Source organism: Pristiophorus japonicus, chromosome 14 (genome assembly GCF_044704955.1).
Source record: "Pristiophorus japonicus isolate sPriJap1 chromosome 14, sPriJap1.hap1, whole genome shotgun sequence".
NCBI lineage: Eukaryota > Metazoa > Chordata > Chondrichthyes > Pristiophoridae > Pristiophorus > Pristiophorus japonicus.
The window spans coordinates 15,766,968-15,793,419 of record NC_091990.1 but is presented as its reverse complement, the minus strand read 5'-3'; the positions used below and the strand labels follow the sequence as shown (position 1 = coordinate 15,793,419).

Genomic DNA, 26,452 nt, shown 5'->3' with positions numbered 1-26,452 from the left:
GTTCAAAACCTGAATTGTTGGAAACTTGTAGCTCATATCTAACGTAAGACCATGCATACACCATGTGTCTTATTTATATTTCTCCATGTTAACCTGTAGTGTATGGAACTTATCAGCGCCATCTTATATGATCTGATAAACTATTTAGTCTCTGACACAAGTCTCTAAACTCAAGAAAATGCATGAAGAGTTATTGGCAACCTGAGAGCGTTTCCACCTACAACTTTTAAATGACTTTTACAGACACCGTGCCCTGAAGTTTCTGTTTTGGGGGCAATCTGGGTGCAAATAGCGCTAGTTTTGATGTGGTTTTTTTCAAGTTTCCGCTCAATTATTTGCATATCGGCAAACTTTAAATCTCCCATGAATCAGTGCAATCGAGCAATGATTTGAAATGTAATTTTTTAAATGTTTGCTTTAAAAAATATTCCTTGATATATTTAAGTGGTACAGTTTGATTAATACAGCTGAAAATGGGTTAATCACATAAAAATAAGCATTTTTAAATTTGTCTAGACCAACACCTGTGATTAACCTGAAAATAACTACAGAACCATTTGCTACTTGTATTAGTGTACAGTAAGTCTGTTTTCTAGTAAATTAAATATATATTCAAAAGCTTTTAAAACTTGTCTCTTGGTGTCCTTGCACCAAAAAAAGATTATATTTAAAAGCCTCCTCGAAGGCCCGCAAAGGGGTGCAATTAGCAGAAGCTAGCAATGATGATTAGTTCTAACTAGGGGTGTGGCCAGTTTTGCAGGCATGGCCGGCTTCTAGCACGTTTTTTAAACTAGAAAGAAGAGAGAGACTTGCATTTATATAGTGCCTTTCACGACCACCAGATGTCGCAAAGCTCTACAGCCAATTAAGTATTTTTTGAAGTATAGCCACTTGTAATGTAGGAAACGTGGCAGCCAATTTACGCACAGCAAGCTCTCACAAACAGTGATGTGATAATGACCATATAATCTGCTTTTAGTTAAAAGTAGCGCAAAAGATTGTGGAAACTATATTTGAGGTGAACATAAATTGCAATTTAAAATTCCACAATATTTTGTATTGTTTTGGCCAATGTACTGAAAAAAGCAATGCAATCAAGCGGAAACTCTTGTCCAGTGTCCCTCTCTGGGTTTTAGCCTTTAAGAGCTACTTTTTAATATGTAGAAAACTCTACTAGCATACATAGTGTGTTATATGAGCACAAGATACAGAAGACCAAGAGATGCACTAGTGTCCTCCTCAGATGATCAGTGAACTGGAACAATGTTGGCATAGGTCTCGAGTAAAACCGATGTCCCAGTGTTTATAAATTGACCCCACAAACTACTTTTAACTACAAAGAAAAGATGTACAACTTGTAAGACGAGGGAGAAATTTGAGCATTTTTAAACAGCAGCAGAACCGTTGAATCAGTTGTCAGGAATGATCAGGTCAAATTGTCTCTTCTATGCCAGCTTCTCTGCTCCTTCCGAGCACTTTCCAATAAACTACCAAGGTTTTGTTTTGATGGAAAATAGATTCTAGCAGCTGAACAGTGTTATTAATTAACAAACATATATACATTCTTTTCAGCTATCTTCCAGACTGTCTGGACCCAGTGGGGCTTCTGTTAGTAGTTTTGCGTGGTGCTAAGTGAGTGAGTACATCAAGTAGTATGTAACAAGTCAATTAAAGGACCCGACCATAGAGCCAGGGAATCTCCATAGGACATACTAAAGTCAGTGCAATTATTGTAGTGTCTTTTGGTTTTTTTTTTGTGTTTATTTTCTCAACTTTACAGCCTCTTTCCCTATTTACTAATGTTTTAGTCTATAATTGGGGCACCGATCAGCAGGGAGACCCTTCATCATCATCATAGACAGTCCCTCGGAATCGAGGAAGACTTGCTTCCACTCTAAAAGTGAGTTCTCAGGTGGCTGTACAGTCCAATGTGGGAATTACAGTCTCTGTCACAGGTGGGTCAGACAGTGGTTGGACGAAAGGGTGGGTGGGGAGTCTGGTTTGCCGCACGCTCCTTCCGCTGTCTGCGCTTGGTTTCTGCATGCTCTCAGCGACCTCCCTGATGCACTTCCTCTATTTTGGGCGGTCTTGGGCCAGGGATTCCCAGGTGCCGGTGGGGAACCGGCAGCTTCTCAATCTTTGTTGCGTTAGTCATTAATGTGTGCGATTTTTTTTTCCAGGCCATTTACTCTGCCTAATGAACTCTTGTGTATATTCAGAACTGACCGAGAAATCGGCTTGTTTTTCTAACTTTTACAAATATTGCCAGTGAGTAATTTAGCTTTGAAATTCAAAGTGTCCAGCCACCTGGATTTTTTTGATTCTGCCGAGTTTGTTGGATATATGTAGATCTAAGACCATGTTTCAACCAACAACCTGATGCAGTCAACAAAGAGCTGTTGTAGGCAATAGTAAGCTAGAGCGCAGTGAATATGGCTTCACGTGCTAGAGTTACAGCAGCTTCAAATGTGAGGTGGGGTGAAATAGACTTCTGAAAGCAGCCTTGTACCACTTGGGCTGAATGCGTTTAGTTATCAGACTGCTGCTGATTCTTGAAACATCACATGCATCCCAAACCACTTTGCAATGATGTTGAAGTTGCAGTTTGACTGTGCCCCAGGATCGCCAAAAGCCACGATCACCTTTGCACCCATCTACCACATTAAAGATCCAGCAGTAGAATGTGCAGTTGTGGGAAACCTACCGCTTGATCAATCGTAAATCTCCCAACACAGGAACTTCAGGCACCTGCACTGAAATCGCTTTCTTCCAGACCTCAAAGCATACCATTTTAAATGCCATTTTTACATGGTCCATTTCACATAGATGAAGATCTGTTGTAAAACAAATTCCTGGAAAAGTTTTGGGATAAGTAAATATTTACTAAGCCGCAGTTTGTTCCTGCTTTAATCAGGAGTGGTGTAGCGGCGTACATTGCTGGATATAAGCAGCTTTTTGTTTGCCTCTGGCTATATAAGGTTTCACAGAACATTTGCTCAAATTGCGCTTGCAAAAGTTCCAAATTGGGGGGCAAGGGTCAAATATTTAAGCGTTTTAGGTACCACACTGGAGTACTGTGAACAGTTCTGGTGTCTCCATATTACAAAAAGGGTATAGAGGCACTGGAGAAGGTGCCAAAAAAATTTTTACAAGGATGATACCAGAACTGAGGACAAATGGCAGGGCCCTTTTCTCTGGCAAAGGCTGAAGGGTGACCGAATACCTTTACATTTATGAAAGGATTTGATGCTTCCACTTGAAAGGTACTCCAAAACTAGAGGCCATAAATATGATAGTTACCAATAAGTCCACTAAAGAATTCAGGAAAAGCTTACTGAATCAGAGAGGTGGTGATGTGGAATTGGCTCACTCATGGGGTACCAGAGGTGAATAGCATTGAGGTATTTGAGGGGAAGCTAGGGTACACTAGGGAGAAAGGAATAGGAGGTTAGATGAAGCAGCATTGACCAGCTGGGCCGCGTGGCCTGTCTCTGTGCTATAAATTCGATGTAATAATTCAACATTAATAGAAGAAAATGAGATTCTTGAGTTATTTTTTTTAAACAATTCTGTTTTCATCCAGTCATTTAGACTGCTGCAAAGAACAATGATTCTCTCACCCCAGCCCTCAGTTATAAAGCGGTCTGTTTTAAGGGGGAAGATCGATATTGTTCCTGTTCATCTCGCAATAATGGGAATCAAACCAAAAAGCTACAGAGCATAAATAAATAAAACTAGGGGATGAGATCATTTTGAACAGAATTTAAAACTCTAATTAATTTAAAGGGGTGCCGCTGTTCTCCCTAGTTTCTCGTTATCCCTCACCACGAACTATTAAGTGTTCAGACTGGTCGTGATCAAAATAACTGAAGAATATAATCACTTCATTCCCTTTACCCTGACAAACCTACTGCATTGCTCCAAAGATGTATATTCTGGAATGTAGCCGCATACGAGCACCGTTCGGTTAACCGATCATTACTTAGGGCGAAAGTTGGAAGCGGCCATAGAATTTGAAAGATTGAGACATCACATAGTCAGGTTACAGAGCAAAAGGTCAGTCTTTCCAGATCATTTGGAAGATGGCCAATGTTGAGAGTGAGCAACATTGCCAGCAATAAGACGGCGACTGTCGGCGGAGCGGCGAGGCCATTGCACGTAGTGTTAATATACAAAGGGGTAAAGTCAAACAATTGCAAAACAAAAGTAGTGTCGCTTTTGAGATCATTAAAAGTCAAAACGTTGGGTTGGAGAGCACTTCAGTCAAATTCCGGCTGTCTGAATCAGTGTACAATAACAGAGCACTGTGCTGAAAAGTGCCTGCACATTTGCAATTTACCTTTTTTTTAATTAAAATCTCCAGGACCGAAATATTCAGCAGCACAACTGAATCATAACCCCCGCCCCGTGTAGTCTGGCGCTTAGTCCGTACCTGGGGTGGGGAATTCGCGGACAAATGTGTACCCTTGCCGCTGAAAGGAAGTCTCGGGAAAGTTGAGGAACTCGGCTGATTGTGGGGTTTGGATCTGGTGCCTCCTGTCTGAATTTACAAAACGGAGTCACGCACATTCTGCTTAGGGCCAAGTGCGGTTGGTTACGGTAAGAGTGTTAAAAGGAAAATAAATATTGAAATGTGAACTATTGAAACAAAAGCGCAAACCCAACACCCTACACAAATCAAACGTATTTAGAATGCTCTAACCAAATAGCTTTTATATATTGATCAAACGAATGTTTGCTGATTTTTCATTTGTTTTTTTTCGCCTGTTTAATTCTTTCGGTCTTATTCTCACGATTCCACCCCACCGCTGAAGCCCAGAGGAGGCTGGGTAATAATTTTGTCAAAGAGTTAAATTTCAACGCTTTTCCTGGACCTCCTTTTAGGTATTTCACACGTGTCAGACTGCGTTCCAGTCTCTGTGAGGGGTGGCATGTTAATACCTCGACCCAGTGCCGCTCTTTGCCACACACTATCTGCAGCCTGAACTCCTGCAACTGCTGACTGATCAAGATGAAGGGACTTTTCAGCGGATTGCTTCTCTCAGCCCTAATCCTGGTTCAGGTTAATGGGGTACCCAAACTCAAACCTGCAAAGCCTGGACCACAGGCTCCAGCTGGTAAGAGGATATATTCATGTAGTGTTGTTAAAAATGAGCTCTAAATATTAATTCCACCCGATCCTTGTATATCTTATAGACCCTTCTAATCCATACTGTACAGAAGATGACCAGTGCTTAACAAAACTATCCTTTTCCAATTTGTAAAACCGGTTTTCTTAATTTGCAGCTAAGAATTTTCACCTAACTTGAACTGATTTTGTATGAATTCAGCTGCATCCAAAACAATGCAATGTTGGATAAATAGTACAATTATTGATGGTATTGCAATTTCGCTTCTGAAATGATGGCCACTGCAACATTTTGGCTCTGTGCATTTTATCAATTGTTCAAAATCTTCAGCTGTATTTTTCCTACAGATTACAAGGTCACTTGGTTACAGGAATTTAAGGCTGAAATCCTTGTTATTGCTATCATTGTCACTTCGACACTGGGCTGAAGAATGCAGCTAGACTTTAGTCAATCTTTCAAGGTCCATTGTACTTAGCATTTAAACTCAAGTAACGATATGCAGATGAATATTCAAAAACATTTGAAAACAAAATTAATTTGAATAATATAGCAACCAGTCTGGTTCAAAGTGCTAAAGAACTGGAGTTTTTGGTTTATTTTCCACAGCCTTATGGATATACTGAATCATTGGGCAAAAGTCTCGTAAAATATAGGATAAGCACCAGACTTTATATAGATCAAACTTACTGTTCAAAATATCCCAAAGTCATTGATAGCAATTGGAGCACCAATATTGCTACTCGCTGAGATAGGCTAACTCAGCACAGACCAGATAGGAAACTAGGGACCTTCCATATCGGTATGACTGTACCACAATACATGGTGCATTTACCTACTTAACCATCAGGAGATCCCTCAAAACAATCAGTTTGATGATGCATAACGTGCCTGATGGGGGAAAAAATCAATGGAAAGGATCTTTGCATATTTACCACTGCAATGATTAATGAGACTCGAACTGGGGTTGTTGCAGCTTATTGCTGGCATTTTCTCGGTCCCTGGTGGTGGTATGCAACATCAATGTGAAATATCAGGTACCTGCTGCTAACATCTTCAGTGATCCAAAATTATTTTTGCACTTTCACTATAATGGTTTATGTCATCAAGAACGTTGGGATTGTCTATTACAATTTGTCTCTACTTTTCTTAATAGTGGTGGTTCTTTATCAAGTTCCCAGATGATTGACCATGATTTGTAGCACTGCTATGTTGCTTTCCATGGCACTGTGCTGCTTGCTGTTCTTAGCAGAAACAACAATACTCTGCCTGACTAATCAGTTTGCAAACAGCAAACTCTTATGCAACATCGGTTTTGAAGAGTTGGATAATCAGAACTGATGGTCTTGGAAGTGAAATGTTTGTTGAACTCGATCCTTCTAAGCTTGCCCATTGAAAACAGGCTCACTTTTCACAGGAATTAGTCATAATACTCTGTGCTCTATGGAATTGTGTGTGTGTGATTCTAGCATTCTGAAATGATTGCAAATGTTATGCTACCAATTTACTAGCAGAACCTACCTTTTAATAAAGGATGCTGTGTTATTCCCTCCATGGTGGCTCAGTTGTTAAAGGTAGTGTTTATTCATTGAATCACAGAAATTTACGGCACAGAAGAAGGCCATTTGGTCCATTGTGTCTGTGCCAGCCGAAAAAGAGCTATGAAGCCGAATCCCACTTTCCAGCTTTTGGTCCGTAGCCTAGTAGGCTACAGCACTTCCAAGTGCATATCCAAGTACTTTTTAAATGTGATGAGGGTTTCTGCCTCTACCTTTCACGCAGTGAGTTCCATATCCCCACCAGCCTCTGGGTGTAAAAAGTTGTCCTCAACTCCCCTCTAATCTAGTATACAGTTGATATAGTGGAGCTAAAATGCCACAGTTTCATTTCTGGTCTGTGTTGGGTTAACTGATTCTACCAAAGTGGTGGTAGGGATAGTTTAGTTGGCCTCAGTTCCCCTAGGCTAAAGTGGAGGTCATGACTCCAGTGACTCCTGCTGGAAAATGGAATACACACAGCTGTCGGGTGAGGACAGGGTGGGCTCTGACTCTGGCCCCTCATGATCTAATTATCTGTCTAGGTTCACTCTTCCAAGAATGGCCAGTTGGGTGAAATACCAGAAGATGAGCGTTCATTATGGAACTGCATCCCAACATAAGGCAATGGGTTCAAAATAAGAAGAGGGGGGAAATTCTCCATTAAAAAAAATACCGTCTGAGCTACTGACAGCAGTTTGAAGGATGATATAATATGCTACATTTATATTTAAAAGTAAAGTTTCAGGCATTGACCATTTTTTCAGTCTGATTTTAGCATCTATCTAAGGTTTATAAATTTGCTCTGCAATTAAACTTCATGTAAAGAGACAATGTTTTTAAACTAATTACGAATAATGCGTATCTACATTGTAGGTAAACCCCTGAAACTAGATAATACTGTTTGTCCCACTGCCTAAATTGACATGGTCAACTTTTAATGAAATCCAAGGTGAATTTGAAAGTGACCCCAGTGGAAACTCTGCCACAACTATATCTATCAAAAAGTCACCACAAAAAGAGAACTTGTACTGCATCTGTGTTCCATGAGGAACTGAGCTGGTTTCAACTCTTGGGATCACCTGCACAATTCAGTATATTTTCCATACATCTTAACTCTGACCTATTGGAAACAAACAGAAGATTCCCAATGGCTTAGTTAGTAAATGCAGAGGCTGGTGTGATACTGAGCCATTCGGCAAAGAAGGTTCCATGTTTGATCAAAAGCTGTGCTGAGTTAGAATGATCTCAGCTGAGGTGCCAATAAGATCACGAAAATTGTTCTTCGAGCCTTTAAGTTAGGGAAAGAAAAAATATTTCCAAGGTTCCCAATCCTGAATAATTCCAGTGACCCCTATTGAAAAGTGTGTGCATGTTTGATGAGGAGCGGATCAATCTCGGCTGTGATCTTTGCCATCATGCTGACTCTCACTGTCTAGGCTTAAATATGAAGACTGAGTGAGATACTCCTGTAGGCGTGTAATTCCAATGGTGGCTACACATCTGTAACATCTCAGCAGCAGTCAGGAGAAGATGTATGTGTGTATGTGTATGTGTGGGGGGGGGTGGGGGGGGGGCGCAGTAAAGGGAGACTATTAGAAGAAGAAAAAAGAAGCCAATCTTTTGTAGAATATATTGGCCATACTCTAGCATTGCCTACAGGCTATTGGTCCATGACAGCACATGATCTATATCTGCTTCCTTTTATTTGTGAAAGAGACTCTCATGCATTTGAAGATTGATTGAGTTGTACACCTTTTATGTATGTTGAAAGTACAGTTTAATGTGCCTTTTACTTTAACTCTCATAGCTATGTCCTATTATCTCTGCTTCCTGTGTTCATGTTTTCCAAAGAATTTTCTACAATCGCCCAATTCGTTTTTTTCTCCCAATTCTTCAATAGCTTTTGGAAAACTTCACAAACACAATTTCTGCAAAATAATGTGTTTTTACTGTTTTTAGAGAAAGAGTTTGTTTCGTAGATTAGAATGCAGAAAAATAACAATAGGAAGTGTTGGAAATAGACAGCAGGCCAGTCAGCATTTGTGACGATAACAGGTTACTGCTGACACAGTGTTGGACTTCCACGCGACTCAGTAAGAATAAAGTGGCTTTTTACTGTGGTAAAGAAAGAGCATAAAATAGTTTTACAAGAAAAGAAACACAGTTAAGACCATTGGAATCAGCTGCCCGTTGCATTTATTCAATGGTTGAGCAATTGTGCACCATTATGGTAGTTGAAGCAAGTGTGATATTTAAATTATCAGAACACCACCAGTAGTGCCTAGAGTGCCTCCTCCCTTCCACACTACACGAATATAATGTTTAAAGTGTATGCTGGAATAAATGCCTTAATTCTGCATTATTGCAGCAACACAAATAACATGGAATTGCCCCTTCTGTCACTCATGAGTTCCAATCCCTAGTAATTAAGCTGTTTCATTTTACCATGAAATTTCCCTCAGTCATTTTAAAGGTATAGTTGAGTTAGGGGTAGCTTGCAGCGTTAAATTGAAATGTATATTGTATTTTATTGTACAATAGCATTAGCTACAAGACACAGAGCTAACAAATACATCAAAAATGTCAAACATATTGTGCTGGTAAAATTGTGCTCATGAAAAACCATGTCATTTTATTTGTTCTCAGAATGTGGGTGATGGAAGTAAGGCTGCATCTCTAGCTGCCCTGAGAAGGTGATGGTGTGTCTGCTCCTTGAACTGTTGGTGTAGGTGCTCCCACTATGGTGTTAGGTAGGGAATTTGAGGATTCTGACTCAGCAACTATGTCCACGTCTATGACATGTGATTTGGTGGGGGAATTTGGAGATGATAGTGTTCCCATGACATTGTTGCTATTGTTCTTCTCAGTGGTAGAGGTTGCAGGAAGGAAGGTCATTTTAAGGTAAGCTTGGTGGGTTGTTGCAGCGCATCCTGTAGATACTGCAGCCTCAGTGGTGGTGGAAGGGATGGATGTTGAGTCCAGGGGAGCCAATCAAGCAAACTGTGAAATGTGACTTCACCATATGTATCATTATATAGCTGAAAGGTAATCGCACCCAAAATTAGTAACACACCAAAGCAAATGGGGAAATGCTCCAATAAGTGCTAAATGTATTTGACAGAAGTTTTATGAGTAAATTCACGCTGGGGCTAGTGGTTTAGATTGGTGATCCCAATCCTTTGCACGTGTAGTATTTGTGAGTTATCTCTGCAATGCCACTCGGTACTCTTCCTTGATGCATAGCTTTCAGAGATCACTACAGTTTGAATTTTGTAGCCTCTTTAATTCATTTTTTTCTATACTTGCTCTTTATCTTTCCTACCTTTTTCATTGAGGAACAAAGGAAATTATGTCAATCATTTTGCCCATGTTTCTCTGGCTGTCATTGGCATTTCCTTTTATCGCTAATATCTCCAATCTTCTGTAGCATTTCTCTTTTCCTGTCCCTTTTTCTGTTGTCTGTATTATTCATTTCTTTGCACCCTTCTCTCCTTTTGTTTTGACTTTTGTTTTGCTGCCTTTCACTTCCTCCCTTGTTTCTTTCCCTCTCCTACAGGTCTGTGCCGGACTAAACCAACCGACCTGGTCTTTATCATTGACAGTTCTCGGAGTGTTCGCCCTTCTGAATTTGAACAGGTGAAAGTGTTTGTGTCCCAGGTAATCGAATCTCTTGACATCGGTTCAAATGCCACCCAAGTTGGGGTGGTTAACTATGCCAGCACCGTCAAAAACGAATTCACCCTCCAGGCACATCACAACAAGGCTAGTCTCATGCGAGCTGTCTCCCAGATCCAGCCACTCTCCTCCGGCACCATGACTGGCCTGGCCATCCAGTTTGCAACCAACATTGCTTTCAGTGAGGCTAACGGGGCACGGGTGAAAGCCAATGCCGCCAGCAAGGTAACTATGGAAACTTTGTTTTAAAGAAAAGTTTGCAACAGAATAATATTTTATAAGTCTTTGATATTATTTTCCTCCTCCTGTTTTAAAAATTAATTTACTGTTTTTAAAGTAATTTGATGAGTACCAATATGATTATCCTCTTAATTTTATTTTATGGTAAGGTTTGAGTGGTTTTAGAAGTGTTCAGCTGCAGTACTAGGTTCTCATCCTTTCAAAGATAGTTTTCTATTTGAACCAAATGGCATTTGCCAAACCTGATATCTTTCCCACTGTTCCTAGTATGTGGGCAGTAGCAATGTAAAGTGGAAAGATATCAAATCTGATGCTTACCATTTATTCAGTACAGATGACTATCTAAGGGAAAAAGTTTAACTGAAGGTCACCTGCATGATAAATCTTTGAAGCGGTTGATAAATCAACAACAACAACAACTTGTATTTATATAGCGCCTTTAATGTAGTTGAAACGTCTGAAGGCGCTTCACAGGAGTATTATGTGATAAAAATTTGACACCGAGCTGCATAAGTAGAAATTAGTGCAAGGTCAAAGAGGTATGTTTTAAGGAGCGTCTTGAAGGAGGAAAGAGAGGTTTAGGCAGGGAGTTCCAGAGCTTGGGGTCTAGGCAACAGAAGGCACGACCATCAATAGTTGAGGGATTATAATCAGGGATGCTCAGAAGGGCAGAGTTAGAGGAGCGCAGACATCTCGGTGGGGGGTGGGGGGGGGTGCTGTTGTGGGGCTGGGGGTGATTACAGAGATAAAGGTGAGACCTTGGAGGGATTTGAAAATAAGGATGGGAATTTAGAAATCGAGATCAACGATAAAAGAAAATACACCATTGTAGTTGGTTAGTGGGAAAGAGAGGAAGATGTTCATTGTAGTCCATGTTCATTCCGCAAGCAATTTCAAAGAACGGCTGATATTTCTGCTCCCCTGCCACAATAGGACCATCATCATCATCATTGGCAGTCCTTCGAAGCGAGGATGACTTGCTTCCACGCCAAAAAGGGATGAGTTCACAGGTGTTTCAATGAAGGACCTAATATTCCAGATGCTGAACTACATCCTGAAGGGTGGAAGATGCCTGTGCGTGGATTTTTTTAACGTGTGGTGGCCGTTGCACACCAGCCACCACACGGGCTTGAGAGAACTAGGTCTTGGTCCAGTGGTAAGGGTTAACCAAGACGACTGGAGACCTGCTCTGCTGCACAGGCCTAGTGCGCGCACACATCGCAGTGTGGGCTGGCCCGTGCTGCCCCTGGCCCCGAACTCACGCCTCTCCTGGGCCCCGATCACACCCCTCCACAGTCTCTCGCTGCTCCTGCTGTGTCTGCTCACGCTCCAATCACCGACCTGGACCTTGATGATGTCACTTTTCGCTGCCATTGCCCTCTTGCACCAGCTCGCGCTGCTCCCTGAGGTGGCCTCCACACAGCCCCCAGGCCGCCGTTTCTCTGCTCCTTTTATGGCCCCGACCTGCCGCTGGTGTTCTCACGCAGACCACTGCTTTTATTATTGGCAGAACCCAGTGGTGCCACAAGGGTCTGTAATTTGTGAACAATTCATGCGTTCAGGAATCTCGATTCAGAAGAAATCCGGTGTCTTTTAAACAGATTGTATTATCAACTTTGTTTAATTTTTGAGGCTGTTGAATAAGCCAGTTTAATTCTACAATTTAATCTACCAATATGACTGGATAGACCATTGGATGTGTTAAACTTATCAAAGATAATTCAAAATTAAAGAATTTGAAACAAGACATTTGTCAGTGACATTCAAGGTGCTTTCAAATTGCACTAGTGACGTGGGTTCCTCGAGGATGGGACTCGTGCAATCAATTTTAACGAGTCCTGGCCGCACTAGCATGGATCTTGCACAATATAATAGCCTTTTCAACTCAACTGCATGTCATTGATACTCGGGCTCAGTTCTAGTCAATACATGCAGTTATTTTCTTTCCTTCTCTCTTGGAGGGGTAACATTTCAGAAAGTACCCTAGCATAGATGCTGGCTGCCCTGAAAAACCTCACCCAAGTTTTTCAAATTTAATGAGCACTTGCAGGCTGTTTGACCATGGAAAGTATTATTGTGAAGTCTGATCCCGTTCTCACCCAATACACAACACTAAGACTTTCTAACAGTAATCACTAAATACTAATCAGGAATGGGACCCACTTGTCACATATCCACGCCATTAGTAAGACCGCCTACTTCCTGTCCGTATCATCGCCCGTCTCAGCCCTTGCCTCAACTCATCTGCTGCTGAAACCCTCATCCATGCCTTTGTTACCTCTGGACTTGACTATTCCACACTCTCCTGGGTGGCCCTCTATCTTCGACCCTGCATAAACTTAAGCTCTTCTTAATTGCACTAAGTCCCATTAACCCATCAACCCTGCGCTCACTGCCCTACTTTGGCTCCCGATTGAGCAACACCGCGATTTAAAAATTCCCATCCTTATTTTCAATTCCCTCCATGGCCTTCCCCCTTCCTATTCTGTAACCTCCTCCAGCCCTATAACCTTCCGAGAGATCTGCACTCCTCGAATTCTGGCTTTTTGCGCACCCCCAATTTTAATTGCTCCACCATCGGTGGCTGTGCCTTCAGCTGCCAAGGCCCTAACCTCTGGAATTCCCTCCCTAAACCTCTCGGCCTCGCTCTCCTCCTCTAGGACGCTCCGTAACATCTACCACTTTGACCAAGCTTTCGGTTATCAACCCAATGTCTCCTTATGTGGCTCGGTGTCAAATTCTGTTCGATAACTCTCCTGTGAAGCGTCTTGTGATGTTTTGCTACATTAGAAACATAGAAACATAGAAAATAGTTGCAGGAGTAGGCGATTCGGCCCTTCGAGCCATTCAATAAGATCATAGCTGATCATTCCTTCAGTACCCCTTTCCTGCTTTTTCTCCATACCCCTTGATCCCCTTAGCAGTAAGGGCCATATCTAACTCCCTCTTAAATATATCCAATGAACTGGCATCAACAACTCTCTGTGGCAGGGAATTCCACAGGTTAACAACTCTGAGTGAAGAAGTTTCTCCTCATCTCAGTCCTAAATGGCCTACGCCTTATCCTAAGGCTATGTCCCCTGGTTCTGGACTTCCCCAACATCGGGAACATTCTTCCTGCATCTAACCTGTCTAGTCCCATCAGAATTTTATATGTTTCTGTGAGATCCCCTCTCTTCCTTCGAAACTCCAGTTGATCCAGTTTCTCCTCATATGACAGTCCAGCCATTCCTGGAATCAGTCTGGTGAACCTTCGCTGCACTCCCTCAATAGCAAGAACGTCCTTCCTCAGATTAGGAGACCAAAACTGAACACAATATTCCAGGTGAGGCCTCATTAAGGCCCTGTACAACTGCAGTAAGACCTCCCTGCTCCTATACTCAAATCCCCTAGCTATGAAGGCCAACATACCATTTGCCTTCTTTACCGCCTGCTGTACCTGCATGCCAACTTTCAGTGACTGATGAACCATGACACCCAGGTCTCGTTGCACCTCCCCTTTTCCTAATCTGCCGCCATTCAGATAATATTCTGCCTTTGTGTTTTTGCCCCCAAAATGGATAACCTCACATTTATCCACATTACACTGCATCTGCCATGCACTTGCCCACTCACCTAACCTGTCCAAGTCACCCTGCAGCCTCTGAGCGTCCTCCTCACGGCTCACACCGCCACCCAGTTTAGTGTCATCCGCAAACTTGGAAATATTACACTCAATTCCTTCATCTAAATCGTTAATGTATATTGTAAAGAGCTGGGGTCCCAGCACTGAGCCCTGCGGCACTCCACTAGTCACGGCCTGCCACTCTGAAAAGGACCCATTTATCCTGGCTCTCTGCTTCCTATCTGCCAACCAGTTCTCTATCCACGTCAGTACATTATCCCCAATACCATGAGCTTTGGTTTTGCACACCAATCTCTTGTGCGGGACCTTGTCAAAAGCCTTTTGAATGTCCAAATGCACCACATCCACTGGTTCTCACTTGTCCACTCTGCGAGCTACATCCTCAAAAAATTCCAGAAGATTCATCAAGCATGATTTCCCTTTCATAAATCCATGCTGACTTGGTCCGATCCTGTCACTAATTTCCAAATGCTTTGCTATTTCATCCTTAATGATTGATTCTAACATTTTCCCCACTACTGATGTCAGGCTAACCGGTCTATAATTACCCATTTTCTCTCCCTCCTTTTTTAAAAAGTGGTGTTACATTAGCTACCCTCCAGTCCATAGGAACTGATCCAGAGTCGTTAGACTGTTGGAAAATGATCACCAATGCATCCACTATTTCTAGGGCCACTTCCTTAAGTACTCTGGGATGCAGACTATCAGGCCCCAGGGATTTATTGGTCTTCAATCCCATCAATTTCCCTAACACAATTTCCCACCTAATAAGGATATCCTTCAGTTCCTCATTCTCACTAGACCCACTGTCCCCTTGTACATTCAGAAGGTTATTTGTGTCTTCCTTCGTGAAGACAGAAGTGAAGTATTGGTTCAATTGGTCTGCCATTTCTTTGTTCCCCATTATAAATTCACCTGAATTCGACAGCAAGGGACCTATGTTTGTCTTCACTAATCTTTTTCTCTTCACATATTTATAGAAGCTTTTGCAGTCAGTTTTTATGTTCCCTGCTAGCCTCGTACTCTATTTTCCCCCTCTTAATTAAACCCTTAGTCCTCCTCTGTTGAATTCTAAATTTCTCCCAGTCCTCAGGTTTGTTGCTTTTTTTAGACAATTTATATGCCTCTTCCTTGGCTTTAACACTATCCTTAATTTCCCTTGTTAGCCATGGTTGAGCCACCTTCCCTGTTTTATTTTTACTCCAGACAGGGATGTACAATTGTTGAAGTTCATCCATGTGATCTTTAAATGTTTGCCATTGCTTATCCACCGTCAACCGTTTAAGTATCCTTTGCCAGTCTATTCTAGCCAATTCACGCCTCAAACCGTCGAAGTTACCTTTCCTTAACTTCAGGACCCTAGTTTCCAAATTAACTGTGTCACTCTCCATCTTAATAAGGAATTCTACCATATTGTGGTCACTCTTCCCCAAGGGGCCTCGCACAACAAGATTGCTAATTAGTCCCTTCTCATTACACATCACCCAGTCTAGGATGGCCAGCTCTCTGGTTGGTTCCTCGACATATTGGTCTAGAAAACCATCCCTAATACACTCCAGGAAATCCTCCTCCATCGCATTGCTACCAATTAGGTTAGCCCAATCAATATGTAGATTAAAGTCACCCATGATTACTGCTGTACCTTTATTGCACACATCCCTTATTTCTTGTTTGATGCTGTCCCCAACCTCACTACTACTATTTGGTGGCATGTACACAACTCCCACTAGCGTTTTCTGCCCTTTGGTATTCCGTAGCTCCACCCATACCGATTCCACATCATCCAGGCTAATGTCCTTCCTTACAATTGCATTGATTTCCTCTTTAACCAGCAACGCCACCCCGCCTCCTTTTCCTTTCTGCCTATCCTTCCTAAATGTTGACCCCTGGATGTTGAGTTCCCAGCCTTGGATTCCCTGGAGCCATGTCTCCGTGATGCCGTATCCGTTAACTGCTATCTGCGCAGTTAATTCATCCACCTTATTCCGAATACTCCTCGCAATGAGGCACAGAGCCTTCAGGCTTGTCTTTTTAACACACTTTGCCCCTTTAGAATTTTGCTGTAATGTGGCCCTTTTTGTTTTTTGCCTTGGGTTTCTCTGCCCTCCACTTTTACTATTCTCCTTTCTATCATTTGCTTCTGACTCCATTTTATTTCCCTCTGCCTCCCTGCATAGGTTCCCATCCCCTTGCCATATTAGTTTAACTCCTCCCCAACAGCACTAGCAAACACTCCCCCTAGGGCATTGGTTCTGTTCCTGCCCAGGTGCAGACCATCCGGTTTGTACTGGTCCCACCTCCCCCAGAACTGGTTCCAATGTTCCAGGAATTTGAATCCCTCCCTTTTGCACCACTCCTCAAGCCACGTATTCATCTGAGCTATCCTGCGATTCCTACTCTGACTAGCACGTGGCACTGGTAGCAATCCTGAGATTACTACTTTTGAGGTCCTACTTTTTAATTTAGCTCCTAGCACCCTAAGTTCATCTCGTAGGATTTCATCCCATTTTTTACCTATATCATTGGTACCTATATGCACCACAACAACTGGCTGTTCACCCTCCCTTTTCAGAATGTCCTGCACCCACTCCGAGACATCCTTGACCCTTGCACCAGGGAGGCAACATACCATCCTGGAGTCTCGGTTGTGGCCGCAGAAACGCCTATCTATTCCCCTTACAATCGAATCCCCTATCACTATAGCTCTCCCGCTCTCTTTCCTGCCCTCCTGTGCAGCAGAGCCACCCACGGTGCCATGAACTTGGCTGCTGCTGCCCTCCCCTGATGAGTCATCCCCCTCAACAGTACCCAAAGCGGTGTATCTGTTTTGCAGGGGGATGACCACAGGGGACCCCTGCACTACCTTCCTTTCACTGCTCTTCCTGTTGGTCACCCATTTACTATCTGGCTGTGTACCTTTTACCTGCGGTGAGACCAACTCGCTAAACGTGCTATTCACGTCATTCTCAGCATCATGAATGCTCCATAGTTGCTATTTAATGCTATGCTATAAAGATGCTATTTAAATGCCAGTTGTTGTTGTTGATTGGTTTCTTTCCTCTTTAATCCCAGAATGACGAAGGCAATTTCAGTTCTCCTGTGATCCAATAGACAGTTTCAAATGAATCCTTGTTAAAACATACAGACGCACAATAATTTGCATTTGATAAGTGATTCTAATGATAATACGGTTTAAAGCAGAATTGGATAATATAAGCCAGAAAATGAACCTAACTTTATATTGTCTTGATCATTTTAATATCTCTTCACATAGGCACAATAAACTATATTACAAACATCATAGCAGCAATTATCCGAGCAATGACAACTGTTGTACTTTTTTACAAATGTATTTTTTCATAAATAAGCCTAATATTATTACATAAAATCAGAGAAATGGAGAAAACAAATTCTCTCGATTTTTGTAGTTTTAGAATCAATTAATCAAAAATGTAATTCTTAACTTTTAGATATTGATCAAATACCTCCTCACAAATGCTGTGCTGAGTATAACTGGGAGCACTGTCAGACTGCAGATAGCAGAGACAGATTTCTAGTGCCGAGCTTGCTAAGGCAGGTTATGGTAGTATTCATAGGCTAGCACATTCAGCTGGGCATACTTCATGACCCCAACCTTAATGCTGCAGGTGTGGGTACTAATCTGCAGTCATTTTACACCCAGCAACCATAGGCTAGAAATGGCTGTTGGTTACATTCGGTGTGAGGGGGCTCGCTTTCTGAGGTTTGGGTTCAAGAGCAGTTACTCTGAATCTGTTATACTGTGCCTTTCCTGGGTTACACTGTACCCACCCTGGGCTATGCGCTAGCCACCCTAGGTGTGCCAGTAGCTGGCACTGGTTGAGCAAGAAGGAAAAGGTGTTCCATTCTCCAACCTCACTGACCTTTAAAAATGCAAATATGTAAATGTAAACTAAATGAAACTTGGACACCTTGTCTCTCTCCCTCAAATTGTAGGTTATTATTATTAATTTAGTTTGTCCCCATGCTTAGGGAGATAATCCTATTGCTAGTTCTAACCTTGAGTGGAAACAACAGCCACACAAACTGCTAATAAGATTATTAAGCACTTTATCCGACGGCAAAGAACACTAAGCACTAGCTCTAAGCAATACTTACAGCTTGTGGAATAGAATTCAGGACGCAGGATTGAGCATAATCATTGTCCTGGGGAGAAAGCCTTGGAGTGTCTGCCGAAGTGATTCCTCCTGTCTTGGTTTTCTGCATCTCCTGAGAATAGCGCAGTTCGCATTCCTTTTATACAGTTTTAGATATCCCTTAAAGAGATTTTCTTTGTCTGAGCTTTGTGGCTCTTGACTACCTTTTTTTTAAAAAGGAAGTGTTCTGTCATCTCAAAGTCGTGCTATTTCAGTGCCTTGATATTTTCTCAAAAGTGAGTGAATGATGGGATTGAGTGAGTGAACTTTATCAAGTGTTTATGGTATGCAGTTATCTGTATAGGCTGATGTACTTTTCTTCTGTTATGACAGTTCCAAAGTTAGAAATAACAAAGCTAAAAATTCCAGCTCCTTACAAAATCAACCAAACTCAAGCAGGTGACCAGACAGCAAAATACTGCAGATGCTGGGAACCTGCTATAACACCAGAAACTGCTGGAAACACTTAGCAGATCAGGCAGCATCTGTGGAGAGAGAACATAGGGTTAATGTTTCATCAAAACTGTCATAAATTAACAACTACTTTTACCAGGAACTAATTTCAAGTTCCCAGTCATTTTGTAACAGATACCACTATATCAGAGCCATGCACTGTTCAGTGTATCCAAACATTTCTGTTCTGTTGAGCAATATTTTCGAAGAATTCTAGTTCCCATTTGACTTTAGGCAAGTCAAAAAAGATCTCTTTCAAATGGTAAATGACAAGCTGAAAATTGCATAGAACACAAAGAGACTCCTGTCGTAGTTCTGGAGAGGGTCTGTCTGAACACTGTACAGTACGTGTGCTGTGTGGAACTGTGTGACAAGGTATGTCTACACAACATTCAATGAAGTTCTAGCTACAGAAGAATCAGTGTTTTAAGAAATGTTACTTTAAAAAAAAACATTTTTAAACCAATGAGGCCACAGTGAACAGCAATTAGCAACCAGCTAAAGGTCATAAAATGCAAACATTGCTGTTGGTGCATTGTGATGGGCAACAGCATATGGCAATGCAGAATGGTGAGCTGTCAGCTCAATCCCGTCCTTCACTCCCTCAATCCCGTCCTTCACTCCCTCAATCCCGTCCTTCGCCCCCTCAATCCCGTCCTTCACTCCCTCAATCCCGTCCTTCACTCCCTCAGTCCCATCCTTCACTCCCTCAGTCCCGTCCTTCGCTCCCTCAATCCCGTCCTTCGCTCCCTCAATCCCGTCCTTCGCTCCCTCAATCCCGTCCTTCGCCCCCTCAATCCCGTCCTTCGCCCCCTCAATCCCGTCCTTCGCCCCCTCAATCCCGTCCTTCGCCCCCTCAATCCCGTCCTTCACCCCCTCAATCCCGTCCTTCACCCCCTCAGTCCCGTCCTTCGCCCCCTCAATCCCGTCCTTCGCCCCCTCAATCCCGTCCTTCACCCCCTCAGTCCCGTCCTTCGCCCCCTCAATCCCGTCCTTCGCCCCCTCAATCCCGTCCTTCGCCCCCTCAATCCCGTCCTTCACCCCCTCAGTCCCGTCCTTCGCCCCCTCAATCCCGTCCTTCACCCCCTCAGTCCCGTCCTTCGCCCCCTCAATCCCGTCCTTCACCCCCTCAGTCCCGTCCTTCGCCCCCTCAATCCCGTCCTTCGCCCCCTCAATCCCGTCCTTCACCCCCTCAGTCCCGTCCTTCGCCCCCTCAGTCCCGTCCTTCGCCCCCTCAATCCTGTCCTTCGCCCCCTCAATCCCGTTCTTCACTCCCTCACAGGTTTGTCTAGCTCAGATATTCTATGGTGGGACAGCATGAAGAGCCTACTGGGGAAGAGGAACATCAGAAGGAGCATCATCAGAGGTTTGGTTTTATGAAGTCATTGTTGGTTGATTTAGGAACAGCATAGCCGAAAGCCTGGGAGCAAGTCACCTGCAGCAGAACCATGGCTGGGGGAGAAAAAAACCAATAATTTATGAAATAACACACCCTTCGGTAATAAATAAAAACTCACGAGCTTCAGATCCTTATATACCAAAAGCTTGGCTGGACACTCCAACAAACTGTAGATGGAATTTCACTCACTAATGTTAATAATGGTCTGGTGTACTGGGCAAAAATGCAATAGTGTATTCTGACAATTGTGTAAATTATATCACCACTGAATTGCTGGACCACTTGAGAGAGGAAACTTCCTGACTCAGAACAATATTTTTAGGAATGAGAAAAAAGTAGCTGTAAACAGTGTAAATACCATTAAAAGGACTGGTATCCTTATATCCCAATCACATTGTACAAACTAGATTCAACCTTTCTGAGCCTGAAATCTGATCCAGATTCAACTCTAAGGCAGAGTAACGGTTAGAAACATCTCCGCAATGGGAGGAGTTTAAAGTTGGTAAAATCAAAAGTATTTTTGTTAATTGAGAAACCTAGGTGAAAGTCAACAGAGTCTTAAAGGAGGAGAGCAAGGTGGAGAGACGGAGAGATTTGCGGAGGGAATTACAGAGCTCGGGCAAGGCAGCTGAAGCCATGGATAGAGGTGTACCGATGGATAGAGGTGTACCGATGGATGTGGTGTACATAGATTTCCAAAAGGCATTCGATAAGGTGCCACACTAAAGGTTACTGCAGAAGATAGAGGTACGCGGAGTCAGAGGAAATGTATTAGCATGGATAGAGAATTGGCAGGCGAACAGAAAGCAGAGAGTCGGGATAAATGGATCCTTTTCGGGTTGGAAATCGGTGGTTAGTGGTGTGCCACAGGGATCGGTGCTGGGACCACAACTGTTTACAATATACATAGATGACCTGGAAGAGGGGACAGAGTGTAGTGTAACAAAATTTGCAGATGACACTAAGATTAGTGGGAAAGCGGGTTGTGTAGAGGACACAGAGAGGCTGCAAAGAGATTTGGATAGGTTAAGCGAATGGGCTAAGGTTTGGCAGATGGAATACAATGTCGGAAAGTGTGAGGTCATCCACCTTGGGAAAAAAAACAGTAAAAGGGAATATTATTTGAATGGGGAGAAATTACAACATGCTGAGGTGCAGAGGGACCTGGGTCCTTGTGCATGAATCCCAAAAGGTTAGTTTGCAGGTGCAGCAGGTAATCAGGAAGGCAAATGGAATGTTGGCCTTCATTGCGAGAGGGATGGAGTACAAAAGCAGGGAGGTCCTGCTGCAACTGTATAGGGTATTGGTAAGGCCGCACCTGGAGTACTGCGTGCAGTTTTGGTCACCTTACTTAAGGAAGAATATACTGGCTTTGGAGGGGGTATAGAGACGATTCACTAGGCTGATTCCGGAGATGAGGAGGTTACCTTATGATGATAGATTGAGTAGACTGGGTCTTTACTCGTTGGAGTTCAGAAGGATGAGGGGTGATCTTATAGAAACATTTAAAATCATGAAAGGGATAGACAAGATAGAGGCAGAGAGGTTGTTTCCACTGGTCGGGGAGACTAGAACTAGGGGGCACAGCCTCAAAATACGGGGGAGCCAATTTAAAACCGAGTTGAGAAGGAATTTCTTCTCCCAGAGGGTTGTGAATCTGTGGAATTCTCTGCCCAAGGAAGCAGTTGAGGCTGGCTCGTTGAATGTATTCAAGTCACAGATAGATAGATTTTTAACCAATAAGGGAATTAAGGGTTACGGGGAGCGGGCGGGTAAGTGGAGCTGAGTCCACGACCAGATCAGCCATGATCTTATTGAATGGCGGAGCAGGCTCGAGGGGCTAGATGGCCTACTCCTGTTCCTAATTCTTATGTTCTTATGGCCACCAATGGTGGAGCGGATGCACAAGGGGATGCACAAGGTTGAAAAAGAGATGACCTAAATCAGGAAACACTAATTAGAAGATGCCAAGCCTGCAGATTATATAAGATAGGGAAGACTGGGGAGTCAAGGAGTTTCACACTGTTAAGGTTCTGGGAAATAATGAATTGGAACAGGAGGTAGTATGATGAATCTTGATCTCAACAGAGTTGGAGACAGGGGAAAGGAATAGTACATAATATGGGGTATATATAACCTCGAAGAAACAAGGGAGGAAAGGCAGAGAGGTACTGACCTTAATCATAGCAATAAAATAGAGAGATACAAGAAGGGTTGTGAAAGAGAGAAATAAGTTGGAGGCCAGAGGAGAGAGAAAGATCTATCTGACATCATTTATTTTCTTCTATACTATTCTGGAGTGTGAGAGAATTGATAGAAGAGTGTCCCCCAATATAGAAACAGTGTCCCAAGCCTGGGCCACATTCTACCTTTATAACTAGCCAGAAGCTGTTGAGGGGAGAAATGTTTGGAATTAAAAAGGGAACGTGTTTTCTTCAAGACAGCTTTAAAACTGGAAGAGAACCTTTTAACATCAGCGGCATTAGTGATGCCAAGAATATTGGTAGACAAATAATGATTACTGGTGCAGCCGTCAGAGGTATGAGTTGGCAGTTGCTTGTTGGACTTGTCAAAGGCATGAAGAACTCATCTGATAAATTTAAAGAAGGATTTTGCTTCCCGATTGGAGGGCTTGGAGGAAATCAAGATGTGATAACAGTCATTCATTGGTGAGAGCAATCAAGGTTCAGTGGACAGAGGCCGTGTAATCTCTAGGTTGATGAATGTAGATTGGAAACATCAGTAAAAGAGTGGACAGTGTTGGATGATGAGGGGAGAAGGTCATTATTATGGAGAAAGAATAAAGTCCTGGAGAACCCTGATCTGATGAAAAAAAGAATCAGATATCAACTATTATTGCACAGACAGTGGTTTGAGAGGAATTACATAGAATTACAGCACAGAAACAGTCCATTCGGCCCTACAGGTCCATGCCAGTGTTTATGCTCCACACGGGCCTCCTCCCACCTTCCTTCATCTCACCCTATCAACATGCCCTTCTATTCCTTTCTCCCTCGCCCAAATCTAGCTTCCCCTTAAATGCTTCTATGCTCATCACCTCTACCACTCCATGTGATAGCGAGTTCCACATTCTCACACGATGGCAACTTGTTTAGGGGTGGTGTTGTGCTACACCCTCTCACAAGCTTTGGAGACGTGTTAGACAATGGCAAATGACTTAACAAATTGTTAACACAGAGTGCCAGAGTTGTATTACATCAGCAAGAAGATGATCAGTGAAACTGGCATATTGAAAATCATACTGCATTGTGAAATAGGTCAAAACCTTCAAGCTGTTTGATAGGCTGATAGGTAACAGCCGCTTCCATAACTTTAGAAAGTATAGGCAATATAACAGGAGTTGCAAGCGTAAGAGTGATCACCTCTCGTAGGGATAGTATGAATGTAAGCAACATTTCTAAGGGGAAGCAAGGATGGGCTGGGAATAGAGAGCCTGAAGAATCAACATTGGACAGGATGTGAGTATCATAACATTGCAATGTTACACTGAGGTTTCATTACATTTAGTTATTAAGCCCTACACACATAGTATATCTTACAAAGTATTAGCCATAGTAAACATACTGTACTGCTGTGAAGACATTGTAGTTTCTTCCTATCCAAAGTGCATACTGGGTTGGTGCCCTCTACTGGGTAGTTTCATCAACAACAACAAAACAAGCTGGTAACATTTCACACTCTTCAAATAGGTAAAACACAGGCCAAACTGCCCTTGTATCGTCTTAAACAACAGACAATATACCTCATTTAATGACTGTTTTGGGTGGAAAAGTCTCTGAAACAAACAAAAAATAATTTCTATTAATATTTAGTTACCAAAATGGTGTGTTAAATGTATCATTTACTTTCACAGCTTTGGGTTTTGTATTGTGAAAACAGATTCATTCATAAAATCTCCAATAGATGAATATCACATTGCCACAGCAGTGAAGCATCTGATACACTTATCCCAGAACACTGACTGCGGGACTGCGGGACTGGGCCCTCTGTGTACCTATGCCTAAGGACTATGCCCACCGCTGGTGCCAGTATCATTCTACAGTTAAACACTTTGAAAAGCATTGATCAAAATTACATTTGAAACGATTATTGCTTGTGACTTGATTGCAACAATGAACACAAACGCAAGTATCCTTTTGGCTTCCCTTCTGATATGTTGTTTTGGCACAAAGTGAATAAAATTGCCGGCGTAGTGATATCCACTCATTCGTAATTACTGCAAGAAACTGACCGTTTTGGTGCCCCTTCTACCCCAAGGTAGCAATCATAGTGACTGATGGGCGGCCCCAGGACCGAGTGCAGGAGTCAGCCACACGTGCCAAACAAAACGGCATTGAGATCTTTGCCATTGGCGTGGGCAGGGCAGAGCTGAACTCCCTGCGCGAGATCGCCAGCGAGCCCCTGGAAGACCACTTGGACTACGTGGAAAGCTACAGCGCTATAGAGAAACTTTCCAAGAAATTCAAGGAAGCATTCTGTGGTGAGTAAAGCAGCAAAAAAGGGAGAATGGTGTCAGCCCAGTAGCATAGCGGTTACGAGGCTGCCTCAGCCTACATGGCCATGAGATCAGAAGCCTGGGTAACAACACTGCCCAGCCAGTGCTCGCACTAGTCTGATACTCGGATTAAACAGGTACTCGAACACATACAGTCTGCTTCTGTTTACACAATCATTTTATTTCCTGGTAATATGATTCGGGCAGGGTGCATTAACCAGATGGAATGCTGAACACCACTTTCATTGCAGCCATTTGCAGCTGTGTACTTTATTGAAGTTGCAGCTTAGAACCTAATACTGCACAGTTTAAAATAATAACTAGAAAATAACTTTCCTCTGCAATGTATATTAAAACTACACCCAGTTTTAACCTATCTATCGCAAAACACTATACATGATGGTGCACTCAATCATCCCTCGTTTGCAGTCCAGATTTTCAGAAAGATTTAACAATATTACATTCATATATATAACTGATCATGTAATTTGCAATATTATTAAGGAATGGAGCTGAATAGGATTCAGACCATAAAGAAGACATGCACATTACCAGTAAGAAAACACAATTAATCAAGCCATGAAATAAACTGCATTGTAATTCAAAACAACAAAACTTTCTGATCGAGGATCAAAGACCCTTTGTACATTCAGTTATGAAAATTAACCTCTTTTGATTTTGTGGCCTGGAATTTCCTTCGCATTTGCACTCCGAGACACACATTATATGAGCACAAGCCAATTACATGACTTAAAAAATTGTGGAAGTTTGAGCATAAGTGAACTACACGTCTAACTACAATACGCCAAAGTCTCCCCTATCTTTTACGTCCGACCATTAAACCCTCCACCCAAATGAATCTCCACGCACAAAACTGGCCATGCCCCGATAATGTATGCACTTGTGAATATGCTCACAGGTTTGTAGAGGTGTTGCATTGTGAGTGGCTTAGCCAGTCATGTGATGTTCACAAGACTCAATAAAACCTCAGTCAGTTGGTCTAGGTCATCCATGATGAGGTATGCAGTTGTGAGCCTAGTGGATGAACTGGTAATGTGTAGTGTGATTGGCAAACCTTTGTTAATAATCCAACTAGTTCTTAATAGCAATGTGTTGCTATGAATTCTTAAGCAAAGAACACATGAAACAAATACAACGCATAAAGACGAGTATTCTCCAATTTGCACTTGTTTGGAGTGTCTCTTCATTTTACGACCAGATTTCCAGTCATTCTTGTGTTTTATTGCAATTTTTTTCAGCGTTTAAAAAAATAATAATCTTCTTGAGACCTGCTGTGTATTTTCTATTTATTTTAATGGATTTTTATGGCATGGGTATACATTAAAACTTGAAACGCTTGCCCGATTGCAAGGTCCCAAACATGCTGTGCCTGATGTGCATGAATGATAGTTAAATGAGTTTAAACTTCAGTTTTCATATTAAAGAAGAAACTAGTGTGGGTTCGACACTTTCCTTGGGTCCCAATTGTTTACGCAGATTTACACCCATTTTAAGTTCGAGCATATTCCAATGAGGTTGAGAGGATACTTGGGCATAACTTGACATCGGCAAAATGGGTGCGACATTGGGTGCATTCTCAGATCTAATTTCCAGGTTGTGCCCGAGGAATAAACTTCAGGCCCTTGTCTGAACTCTAATTAAAATGGAACAAGCAAATCCACAATTTGTGATAAGCTCCTCTACG

At 42.5% G+C, this 26,452-nt stretch overlaps 1 protein-coding gene across 1 annotated transcript in view; it reads left to right on the top strand.

Annotated features, from left to right (window-relative positions):
• Positions 1-4,853: 4,853 nt before the first annotated feature.
• The window catches only part of matn1 (matrilin 1), a 39,455-nt gene continuing 17,856 nt past the window's right edge, over positions 4,854-26,452 (top strand). The window contains exons 1-3 of the mRNA XM_070898946.1: positions 4,854-5,117; positions 10,221-10,564; positions 24,510-24,732. Of these exons, the coding sequence (XP_070755047.1) occupies positions 5,012-5,117; positions 10,221-10,564; positions 24,510-24,732 (673 nt within the window). The 5' untranslated portion in view covers positions 4,854-5,011. The remainder of the gene's footprint in view (positions 5,118-10,220; positions 10,565-24,509; positions 24,733-26,452) is intronic.